Source organism: Dendropsophus ebraccatus, chromosome 15 (assembly GCF_027789765.1).
Source record: "Dendropsophus ebraccatus isolate aDenEbr1 chromosome 15, aDenEbr1.pat, whole genome shotgun sequence".
Classification (NCBI taxonomy): Eukaryota; Metazoa; Chordata; class Amphibia; order Anura; family Hylidae; genus Dendropsophus; species Dendropsophus ebraccatus.
Window position 1 is genome coordinate 24,780,220 of NC_091468.1, and position 12,407 is coordinate 24,792,626.

At 42.6% G+C, this 12,407-nt stretch overlaps 1 protein-coding gene across 3 annotated transcripts in view; it reads left to right on the forward strand.

The window, feature by feature from the left end:
• The first annotated feature begins 2,061 nt into the window (after positions 1–2,061).
• LOC138774395 (calpain-13-like) overlaps positions 2,062–12,407 on the forward strand; it is a 99,479-nt gene continuing 89,133 nt past the window's right edge. For 2 of the 3 annotated variants that reach the window (XM_069955198.1, XM_069955199.1), the window contains exons 1-2: positions 2,062–2,285; positions 10,982–11,230. In XM_069955198.1, coding sequence (XP_069811299.1) covers positions 10,994–11,230 — 237 coding nt within the window. In that variant the 5' untranslated portion in view covers positions 2,062–2,285; positions 10,982–10,993. The remainder of the gene's footprint in view (positions 2,286–10,981; positions 11,231–12,407) is intronic. The other variant, XM_069955200.1, reaches the window with a different exon arrangement.

Here is a 12,407-nt window from a genome sequence, read left to right on the forward strand (position 1 = left end):
AGTGTGACAATGGCGATAGACTCACCGAAACGTTGCGTTTATGACTGATTTAGGGGCGTGTCTTGTGGTTTAGGGGCGTGTCTTTGGGTTTACATGTAGGTCCCCTAGACCACCAGGAGTGCTAACATAAACCCCAGCTTTTTTCCACAGCTCCACAAAGGTTTACATTAAGCCTGTCAGTCCCCTAGACAACCAGGAGTGTTTTCAGTAACCCTATCTGTCCAACAGCGCTTCAGGAAAGTTTACATTAACCCAGTAACTCCCATAGACCATCAGGGGGGCTTTATCCCCTTTCTTCCATAGACCACCAGTAACACTTACATCAATACCTTTAGTCCCTAGAGCAACAGGGGTGCCTCTATAAACCTCTTCAGCCCCTAGACCACAATGAATTTTAACACTGACCTCCTCAATACACTGGAATGTAGGCTGGCAGTGACACCTTTAGTATTTAGACAAAACAAAGGGCGACAGCGCTCCATAGCGAGGATCAGAAGGACAAGGTGCAAAGGGGTTAGGGGTGCATAGCAACCCTCACCTGGTATGGTTGTGCAAATGGGGAGGCACAACACTCTTAAGCATGTAAATCAAGGACCGCAGCCACTCCCGATTTCCACACGGAAACAACGAAACAGAAACCTCCAACTCCAAACTACACGGATTGTGGGGCGCAGGTCCAACTTGAGATCAAGGCACAGTAGGGAATAAAATGGTTTTATTGTGGAGACTCAACGCGTTTCGGAACCGCACCGGTTCCTTTCTCAAGAGTCATAATACAAGAGTATTATGACTCTTGAGAAAGGAATGACAATAAATAACCAACACCGCACTACTAGAGTAGTATATCAGTCCATGCACATCCAGCGGATTCCACTAAATCCGATATACAACAGCAATACTTATAGGAAGATGTGTCTAATGTGCGAGAAATACCTTAAAGTTGCAGCTTTTCAGTGTTCACTCCACGAGATCAAGGAGAATACTCACACAGATGCGAACTTTTGCGTAAATTTATTTTTCATTACACCGGTATCTCGTACAGGACTAAATCCAATGCTCACAGGCTGGCGTGTTCCAGGAAGGAGGAGCCTGTCCTCCGAAACGTCCGCCGCGAGGTTGGATGGTTTGGACTGAGAGTGGAACACGCCAGCCTGTGAGCATTGGATTTAGTCCTGTACGAGATACCGGTGTAATGAAAAATAAATTTACGCAAAAGTTCGCATCTGTGTGAGTATTCTCCTTGATCTCGTGGAGTGAACACTGAAAAGCTGCAACTTTAAGGTATTTCTCGCACATTAGACACATCTTCCTATAAGTATTGCTCTTGAGAAAGGAACCGGTGCGGTTCCGAAACGCGTTGAGTCTCCACAATAAAACCATTTTATTCCCTACTGTGCCTCGATCTCAAGTTGGACCTGCGCCCCACAATCCGTGTAGTTTGGAGTTGGAGGTTTCTGTTACCTTTAGTATTTAGGCCACCAAGGAAATTGACACAAACGTTTTAGTGCCCTAAACCACTCAGAATATTGGCATAACCATTTCCCTATCCAATATCCATAGGATATTGGATAATTTAAGGTCTTGTATATGAAGCAATATTCTTCAAAATTACAACCCTGGATGGGAAATTTGGTAGTAAAGTTGGAAACTCTATCCCCAGGGCCCATGCACCCCCATGAGCTAGCTATGCCCCTGGATTCCTAAGGGATGCAGAAGCTACGAAGCCTTTGTAATCATAGAAGCATTGTGCTCTTACAACCCATTACAAGTCTATGTTATTCATCTATAAAGCTTTGTATAGTCTGGAACTGGTCCTCGACAGGAGTAAGAAAGCGAGCCAAGAAGGGCCGGCTTCTGAGCATGTAACCTTTTTAAAAAGCGAACCCTGTGCGATCTGGCTCCTATACAGGTGACACTTCCAGGGTCAGTGACGTATTCTTCTACCGTGACTTTTCTCACCGGTGGGGGTTGGGGAGGGGACTACTCATTTGCCTGATAATAGCATGTAAATACAGGCAGAGCTGACACCCACAGGGCAGGTAGACTCCGAGCAGCACTCACCTGGCTGCAAGGAAAACTCCAACTACAAGTCAATTACTGATTGGCAAACGTACAGCAATACAGATACAATAGGGCAATGTTTAACCAAGGCAAGGACTCTGTCAGCTGCTGAACAAGGAGGAGGAACGACACTGAGGAAATACAATATAACACCCCATAGATTGGAGTGGAAGAGGGAGACTGAACCTGGATCGTAACTCGATGGTTCCTTGAAGTATTTTAAGGTAATTGAAATGATTACAAATGTCTTTTGTAGGATGTCATAAGACTAAACGGGATTATTATTATTAGTCCCTCAAGAGCTATTGTAGTTGTGGAACTAATGTTTCCAGTATAACCTCATAGCTTGTGTTATCTGAAGGTAAATAGTGATAGCGAGTGAATAGCAGACTTGCTGGGATTGTGGCTACACTATAGAGCAGTGTTCCCCAACCTGTGGCTCTCCAGCTGTCGCCATACTGCCCAGGGGCATGATGGGAACTGCAATTATGAAACAGCTGGAGAGCCTCAGGGAGAGGAGCACCTCCACAGGGGAAATCCCTCTGTCTCAACTAGATATCATAAGCTGTGTTCACACTAGATACATGAATCGTGCTGATTTCTCATCTGTTCTGCTCTGGCTTTCAATAACAGGGAAAAAGACAAACAGACAATAGACTGGGCACCAAAGGGGGCACCTGAGGCAGACAATCAACTGGGCACCTGGAGCACTGTACAAACACCAAAGGGGGCACCTGAGGCAGACAATAAACTGGGCACCACAGACACTACTTGGGCACCTAGAACAAAGAGATTGAAAGAAGGTGCCTCGGATTGAGGCACATCAAGCATATACACTAAGGGGCACTAAAAGGGGTCACCTTGGCTGACACTAAACTGGGCACTGGAGGCAAGGACGTGGGAAAGGGGTAACTGGAGCTGGCATTGCACTAGCACGTAAGGAAAATCTAAGTGGGCTCTTGGGGCAGGAATGAAACTAGGCAATATATGTGACAGACACTAACCTGGGTACCTGCTGCAAGGAAATTGAATGGGGGCACCCAAGCAGAGATAATGAGAAGAGACATCTGGAGTACAAACTCTGAAGGTGGCATCTGAGCCCCCGTAGCAACATTAAACTGACCACCTTACATGGGGTGCCTAAGAGTGATCTTTATGACAAACTCAAGGAGGTATCCGAAGCAAAGAAACTAAGTAGACATCTTGGCAGACAGTAAACTGGGCACTGGAGTCAAGGACATGGAAAGAGAGCACCTAGAGCAGTCACAACACTGGGCACCTATAGCTGTGTTATCAAAGTTTGCACCAGGATTATATATACTTAGGTTGGGCTCACACTACGTTTTTGCAAACAATTTTTTTAATCCGGTTCGGCAAAAAAAAAAAAAAAACATGCATTTTTGCGCATTTATTTTGATCTGTTTTTTCCTTTACTTCCTTTATAAAAAAAAAAAAAAAAAAAAAACAGATCATTTTTTTTTATAATGGAAGTCAGTGGAAAAACAGATCAAAACGGATGCATACAAATAAATCAGTTTTTCAATCCATTTTTTCACTCTTTTTGAAAAAACCAATGAAAAAAAACAGATTGCAAAAAAACATAGTGTGAAACCAGCCTAAACAGAGTATCTGAGATTAACTATAGGTGGCACAAAGGTGTACAAGTATTCACAGTATAGAATAGGCTGGGAAAACATCTGTGTGACTTCTGGTTCATTTTGTTCATGTTGTAATCTGCGTTCTGGACGTTATGTTGTTAATCTGTGGCCGTGTGGCCAGGGCCGATTCTGGGTTTTCTGCCGCCTGAGGCAAACCTCAGGCGGCCACGCCGAGTGATGGCTGGCATCTCCCCCGCCCCGCAGCCAGCCGCTTACCTGTCCCACGCCGCAGCCGGCCCGCGCTCTCCGCTGTCTCCACATCCCGTCAGGTCCCACGACGTCACCCTGCAGCTGTCACGGACCTCCATGCTGTGGTGAGTGAGTGGGGTGATCGGGTCTCGCGCGACCCGATCACCCCAGCGCGTCCCCCACCGACCCCGGGCACTCACCACAGCCTGGAGGTCCGTGACAGCTGTAGGGTGACATCGCGGGATCTGACGGGATGTGGAGAGCGCGGGCGACGGGACAGGTGAGCGGCCGCTGTCATTTTTGTTAAGTGATACTTAACAAAAATGACAGCAGGGGGGACATAATGCCGCCCACCTGCCAGACCGCAAAATCTGTCGCCTGAGGCGGAAGGCTCATTCCGCCTCATGGCAGAAACAGGCCTGCGTGTGGCTAATGTCATTGCTGCGTGTTAACTCTTGTGTTAGAGAGGTTGCACAGTCTGTAATATTACATCACATACATCATTATGTAAGTCGCGCTGTAAGTAGAAACCTTCCTGTCCTGAGGCTCCGTATTCCGGAATGTAAAATGCGTCTCTAGTTACAGATCCATAAACTGGAGAATCCAGAGCTGAATAATTACTCCATTAAAGCCTCACACTGTAGACAGACACTATAAAAAACTGAAAACATGTACATTTTAGGGGGAAAATTTCAAGGGTTTTAAACAAGTCTTAGGGCCCTATTCCACCGGACGATTATCAGATTATCGTTAAATTGTTCGAATCTAAACGATAATCGTTCGGTTGAAATGCAGTTAACGATTAATGACCGAACGAGAAATCGTTGATCGCTTTATAAGGGCCCTAATCCACCGGACGATTATCGTTGCATAATCGTTAACAATTAACAATCTCAAACGACCGCTATTGCGAAAGACCTGAAAACGTTCACTCATTTCCATGGAATGATAATCGTTACTTATGATCGTATTTGCGATAATTTTTTCTTCGCTATTTCTTTGCTATTGCGTTCGTATCTACTGCGAACGACTGAAGGACGCCTTATTCAATGCGAACGATTTGCGAACATTTTGCGTACGAGCAACGATAAAAATAGGTCCAGGTCTTATAAAACGATCAACGATTTCTTGTTCGGCCGTTAATCGTTGACTGCATTTCAACCGAACGATTATCGTTTAGATTCGAACGATTTAACGATAATCTAAACGGTAATCGTCTAGTGTAATAGGGCCCTAAGACCTGGACCTATTTTTATCGTTGCTCATTCGCAAAACATGCGCAAATCGTTCGCATTGAATAAGACGTCGTTCGGTCGTTCGCAGTAGATACGAACGCAATAGCGAAGAAATAGCGAAGAAAAAGCGATCGCAAATACGATCATAAGTAACGATTATCGTTCCATGGAAATGAGTGAACGTTTTCAGGTCTCCAGTGGAATAGGGCCCTAAGATTATTGTTATTTTTGGTTATTATCCAGTATATAGATGGTTATATAGACTATAGTGCTTCTGTATTTAATGTAAGAGACCCCACCATAGTTTCTGCCACAAATGCCTGCTACAGCACCCACCACCAATGCATCAATAAGTGCCTCCATTTTTCCCCCCAAGTCCCTGCTGAAGATGCCCCATAGCCTATGCCACACTTGCCCCTTACAGTGCCCCAACAGACTATCCAATGTGTGCCTACCATAGCTGCGACAGCAAGTCCGTCATCTGCGGGTGTTCCATGGTACTTGTCATAGATGTCCCTAGAGTATCCCAAAGTCTTTTCCACAGATGTCCCCCAGCATGCCAACCAACAATTCCCCTAGAAGTACCTGTTACTGATATGTTTATAAATGTCCCAGATGCCCCATAGCATTAGCAATGGATGACCCCAGGGTACCCACCATAGATGGTCCTATCATAGATGCATCAGTTGTACCTAAAACAGATTGCCTGTAGTGTTTACCACAAACACCCCCATAGATCCCACACAGTCCATACCACAGATGCCCCTTAGAGTGACAACCACAAATGCCTTTGGTTTCCCTCCAACATATACCCCCATATTTCATGCCACTGAAGACCCCCATGTAATATTGGATTAATCTTGGCCTATTGTCTTGAAGAAGTCACTGGGGCGTTGTAGAAGATCCCATGCAATGAATAGTGGGGCATAAGTAGGGACAGTACCAAGAAGGTGGTCAGAAACTAGCAGAATAACCAACGTAGACAAGGCCAAGGTCAACAACAGGAAGTATGAGATGGAAGAAACTATACATCAAAGAGATGGGCAAGTCAGGAGCGAAGGTCAGGGTGTGACACAGGTCCCAACTGAGATCAATGAGGGAAAGCAATGGCAGCACGTCAGGCAGTCAGGGGTCACTAGCCTAAGAGTCAGACAAGATTTAGTGACGTCACTGACAGCACCAGCTACAATGGCAACAGGAAACAGGCAGGAAAACATAAAGAGGGGCAGCAAATGTGTTACTGTTACTTTAAAAACTTTTGACATTTTACACAGAAATGTCAAAGGTTTAGATTAGTTGGGGTTGGGGTGTTGAGACCTTCATCTATCTAACAATCACTGGGGTCTGAACACTCACACTGGGACCAGTCCAAAGTTCTGATATATCTGGGCAATGCGTCAAAAGTTTTAAAGTGACAGTAATGCTTTAAGGGGAAAAGCCTGATCTGATCTTCACTCATAAGTTTTCCTACTGTAATTTTCCTCAGTGTCTTACTCAGCAGTTTCAGATCTTAAAGTCAACAAGAAACTAATCAATTGTAAAGAATGTATAAAAAATCTTTATCTACAATTTTGGCCAATGTTAATGCCAATAGACAGTGATTTCCTATTCCTCTCTATAGCGTTCTCTTCTTCTTGTGCCTTTAATCTTATTGAGTGGCCCCGCTCCTAAATCTGCACCTAATGATCCACACTGGAAGTCAAACAACTTTTTAGCCATTGATTTCTGCTGCAGCCGACTCGAGTAGATTGATTTTAATGTAGTATATAACACAATTACACCTCCGGGAGCCGCGGCCCTGTCAGCCGCCTCTTCAGGCTCTGTTAGCTTTAATCTACTTTAATTTGATTAGATATAATTTGTTCAGAGGAAGAGTGAAAAGCAAAGAGATTTACGATCAGTAGTGAGCGACCCGATGTAAGAGAGAGGGATTGAACAGCAGAGAGCGACCCGATAACACCCCACCCATCCGCAGCCCATAGGAAGGGTGTGCAAACACCTCCTCTGTCTGTAACTCATCTATCTATCTATCTATCTATCTATCTATCTATCTATCTATCTATCTATCTTCTATCATCTATCTATCTATTTATCATCTATCTATTTATTTATCATCTCTATCTATCTATCTATCTATCTATCTATCTATCTATCTATCATCTATCTATCTTCTATCTATCTCCTATCTATCTATCTATCTATCTATCTATCTATCTCCTATCTATCTATCTATCTATCTATCTGTCTGTCTGTCTGTCTGTCTGTCTGTCTATCCATCTATCTTTCTGTAAAAAAAGAAAAAAAGGCAGCACTGCTCTTACGTTGTTGTGGGTGCCAGCGGACCTAGGTCCTGACTTTAGACCGTACTGGTATAGCAAAAAGATAATCCACCGCACTCCCAGGGTTAACGGTGAAAACTCTGTGATTTATTCAAAAATTCATGATACAGCACTCCAAAAGATGCAATGTTTCGATAGCCTCATGCTACCATTTTAAGCGCATTTATCCTATCTATCTACCTATCTATTTTTCCTATCTATCTATCTATCTATCTATCTATCTATCTATCTATCTCCTATCTATATATCTTCTATCTATTTATCTATCTATCTATCTATCTATCTATCTATCTATCTATCTATCTTCTATCTATCTATCTACCTACCTACCTAGCAATCCATCTATTATCCATTTAACCATCTCATATGTATCTAATAGGTTGTATCAAAACAAATAAATCTTCTCGTAACTATACCTAGAGAGGGGAGTGATTTCTGCTGCCGATGTATTCTTGTCTAGACTAGATACAACTGTAACAAACCCTCAGCGGTGGGAAGTTTTTGCTGTATATGTGTTTTTCTTTATATATATATATTTGTTCAGGCTTATTAAATTAATATGACGCAGGTTTCTTTAAAGAAAAAGAAAAATGTTCCAATTGCCAATAAAAAACAGTGAGTCAGTGATAATAATGACAAAACGTTATAACGATAAAGGTGACTATGGCGTAATAATGCCGATCCTAGTTAATAACACGTCACATCTCACTTTTATTAGTTGCTCTCACCTCAGGGACAGATACTGTATCTGCAATGTGGGTGAGGGGGTGTAATGTAAATATGGATACCTTTTATTAATATAGATCTGATAATAGGATAGTCTTCTCCTATGAGAGTTATGGAAGGCATTAAGCAGGTAAGCCACCCCTCCATTTAGTCTATGGCAGCAGCTGGTCTCCTCTATGAAGGGCAGAGGACCCCCATACTCCCAATATGCTAGGGTCCTAGGTACACCATGCCCTGTGGATGTAGGGATAGCTCTCCTATTACTAGCTGTGATTTCCTAGGAATGCTGAGCAGGAACAGGTTATTGACAAGGCAATAAACCTCAGTGTAAACATTACTGTAGAGCTATAAAAGGAACAATGGATCCAAAGGGTCACATACAATATATACCGCACCGTACTAACAATCTTTACTTTCGGCATATACTCAGCTCCTTTACCCTTGGGTTTGGCCACTGCAAAAAGTCATAGTCGCCATAGGACTCAATTTTGCAACTCATCCCAGATTACTGGACTCTTTATCCCCTGGGAATAATTGTTTCATTGCAATGAAAATGTTTCCATTCCTTTCAATTGAACATCCGGTTGTATTACTATGATTCCCCTCTAGGGGACACTATAATGGTTGGTGGGCTGGAACGCTATGTAGGCTGTATACATGTTTTCCAGCACTTCTTAGGGCTCCATCCATCTTCTTCAGCCACCTGTAATAAAATGCTTCACGCTAGGGTTTGGTTGAACCTGAGCATGCTCGAGGTTTTCTCATCTCTAGTTCTGAGAAACAACATTATTCAAATAAATGGGCTGAGCTGTAATTTCACATATGGCCTCAGGTCAAGGATGGTGCTGTTTCTACAAAAAAGGCAAATATTTTTTTTTTCTCCAATGTTACATAACCCTAAAGGAAGTCAGGTAGACGATTGACTGGTCTGAGGGTTTACATCTGATTTATTCATGCTCTCTAGCGGCTAGTTCAGTCTTGATTTGAAGCGTAGGTCACATGACCTCTTTCCCTGTACTGCTGACTTGGCAGAAACAAGGAAACTTTTATCACTTACGGCGCTGGTAATGGATTTACATTTTATTGGTTCCCTGACTGGCACTTTGGAAGCTTTTTTGGATGCAGTTGTGCTTTTTTGCAGTCATTCGGATTTGATAGGATTGTGTACAGATGCGTAAGTAAGGAACTACCTGCAACTATCTCTTATAATGAAAAGTTTTCTTAGTAACATGGGATGGAAAGACACCATAGCACCAAGAACTGAACAATTCCGCAGTGCCCTATGTGACCCCTTGTGTGATCTTCCCGGCTCAGCGGCTTTCTTTGCCTTCATTATAACACGTGTACGAAGAAAAGCCAAGTCAGAACATGAAAGACAGAAGCAGAGATAAAAGCGAATAAATGGAAGGTTGAAAACAGAGGAACAGCCGGTAAACTCGGCTCCTGCTGTTTATACAAGAAATCAGGCTGTTTGCATGCACCGAGCGACATATAATGGCGCAGCTGATAATAAGCTTCATAAAATCTTCTCCTCAGTCATAATGACATGGAAGCGCTAGTCGTAAATGTCCTAAGTTTGTTAAGTGATTGAGATCGTTTGAGAAAACTTTTCGTTTTTACTATGTGGCGCAATGGCATCTACTTTTCTGTGTGTTCTTTTTGTAGACTTTATACTTGCATTGTCTACATTGACCATGCAGTCCAATATCTGGTCTTTGGGGTAGTTGGGTTCATTCAATGACTTATCTGTGTATAGTGATCAATGTTACTACCTTGCATTATATGGAGCCCTGGCAGTAAAATAGAGCTGTCAGATCTTATCAAAGAAGTTCAGCCTCAGGGGGGTTTGTTGAAATGGCAGGCCACTAAATTACCTCTCCTGTGCCTGCGATTCAGCATTTGACTGACTCCAGGACCCTTGCTGGTTCCAGGATTTCCTCTGCTGCCGATGTCACAACTAGCCCACTCAGCCAGTCAGTGACTGGGATGGGACAGGTCGAGTCGGGCATTTTCTCCTGAGTCATTACGTCATTAACTTGGGGGAAAATGGCTTCTGGCTTCCGGTGGGGGGTCCCGGACCTTCTCATACAGCAATTTGCGGGCACAGGGAGTGGTAAGTAGTGGTTCCCTTTAATTTCTACCTCCCTGCCCTTGTTTAATTAAAAAAAAAAATCTCCAGAATTCTTTAAATCTTTCATTCCATTCACTTATGATATTGAGATCACTCTGCTGAACATATCCCAATCTACACAGCAAAGCAAATGTTTATATTATATTATAAATATTTCAGACTTCTATGTTTTGAGATGTGGAGATTACCCTTCTCTCGTGCTAGTGAAATGTCTGCTGATTCTATCCCTGTTTACAAGTAAATTGAAGTAAATAGGATTGATCTCTAGTACCAGGCACATCTGGTCACTGTGTGAATATGAACACATCAAGTGAAATCCTTCCAGCCAGAGTAGGCTTTTGGCTGCAACTTGGCAACCAGTTTCCAACTCCTATTTCCCCGGTGTCTATTTTTACTGACATGTTTATTCCTGGAGCCGCTCAAATAGTTTTATTCAAATTAGAAACAAATTTTAGTTGTAAACAAATCGACCCCAATCTTCAGGCGGGATGTGGATCCCCAGAGGGTGTGCTGACTGGTTTGCAAAGCAAATTTCTGCTCATGTATTGAAATCTCCCAAAGGTCAGTTACGTAGATGACATCTTTTTTTTTTTACATTGCTGTTAGTATCATATTGTGTAACTATTCTCTTTCTCGTAATAGCTTCCAGCTATAATGCCAATCCCTGGAGTGTATCAGAAAGTGGCAGAGGGGCAGCAGGCCCAGAGAAAAATTGGGACTGTAGAGAGTCCCAAAAAGTTCAAAGGACAAGACTTTAACAGCATTCGGGACCTGTGCATCAGCCGAAAGCAGTTGTTTGAAGATGATATGTTCCCGGCCAACCTCTACTCTATCGGACAAAATTTATTATCACAGGATAAACTGCTGAGCATCAAATGGAAAAGACCAACTGTAAGTTACAATAAATGTATTATTATTAAATGTATTATTATTATTATTAGGGATTATTTGATTGATGGTCTATCTACAGGATAGGCGATTAACCACTGATTGTCTGGCTACCACCACTTATCTCTGTTGGGTTTCCCCTCAACACACAGTGATTGGGGCCACAAGCTCTGCACTGTTCATTTTATAATAGTGCTATCTAGTAGCTGCAACTCAGCTCCCATTATAGTGAATGAGAGCTGAGCTGCAGTTTCCCAGCACCCCACCAATAACCTGTGAATAGACCCTTAAAGGGGTTATCCAGCATTAGAAATACATGGCCACTTTCCTCCAGAAACAACACAACTCTGGGCTCGAGTTCAGGTGGGGTCTGCTATTAAGCTCCATTCACTTCAATGAAACCGAGTTGCAAAACCTGCACCCAAACTGGAGACAAAAATGGTGCTGTCTCTGGAAGAAAGTGGCCATGTTTTTTCTAATGCTGGAAAACCCCTTTAATCATATAGTTCAGGAAAACCCCTTTATTTTATTTTTTCATTATACTACAGTGTCTCAGATGGCACTAAAACCAGTTAATTGTTTTAATTTTGATTACTATAAACTACTATCAAAAGTGAATTATGTAAATCTATTTATGTGGGGTTTTTTTTGGAAATTCTGGTAGAAAGTGCCTGTCTGGTTAGAAGGAATATTAAGCTAAAAGAGTTGTGCACCTTATTCAGAACCTCCATCAATTTCCACTGTGGTGGTGCTACAATGGAATTAAACAAAAATATGGAGGAGGAGGAGGAGCTAAGCTGCCCCTATGACTTATTGTTAGTGCTGGATCCTGTGTTATCTGCCTCCAGCTTTATAACAGAGATGTTATCCATCATTGTCATCCTGCCTGTGTAACGCACACTTGTTCTTAGCAGCAGGTCATTTTCGGATGATAGATTACTTTAAAAATGGCTATTTTCTTGTAAGGAGGCAGGAACCTTCCTAATCACATTACCGGAAGACATCTCAGTAATTACAGATGACAATGCCGGTCAGTTTCCTGACAGTGACAGATGAGATTGGAATGGAGCATTACATTATTACCTATGATGTGGATTAATTGCTATAATGTTGTTGTTATGCCTTATGTATTAGTTTAATGATTACTTAAAGTAATTTTCAGACGTGATTGGTAAGCTGT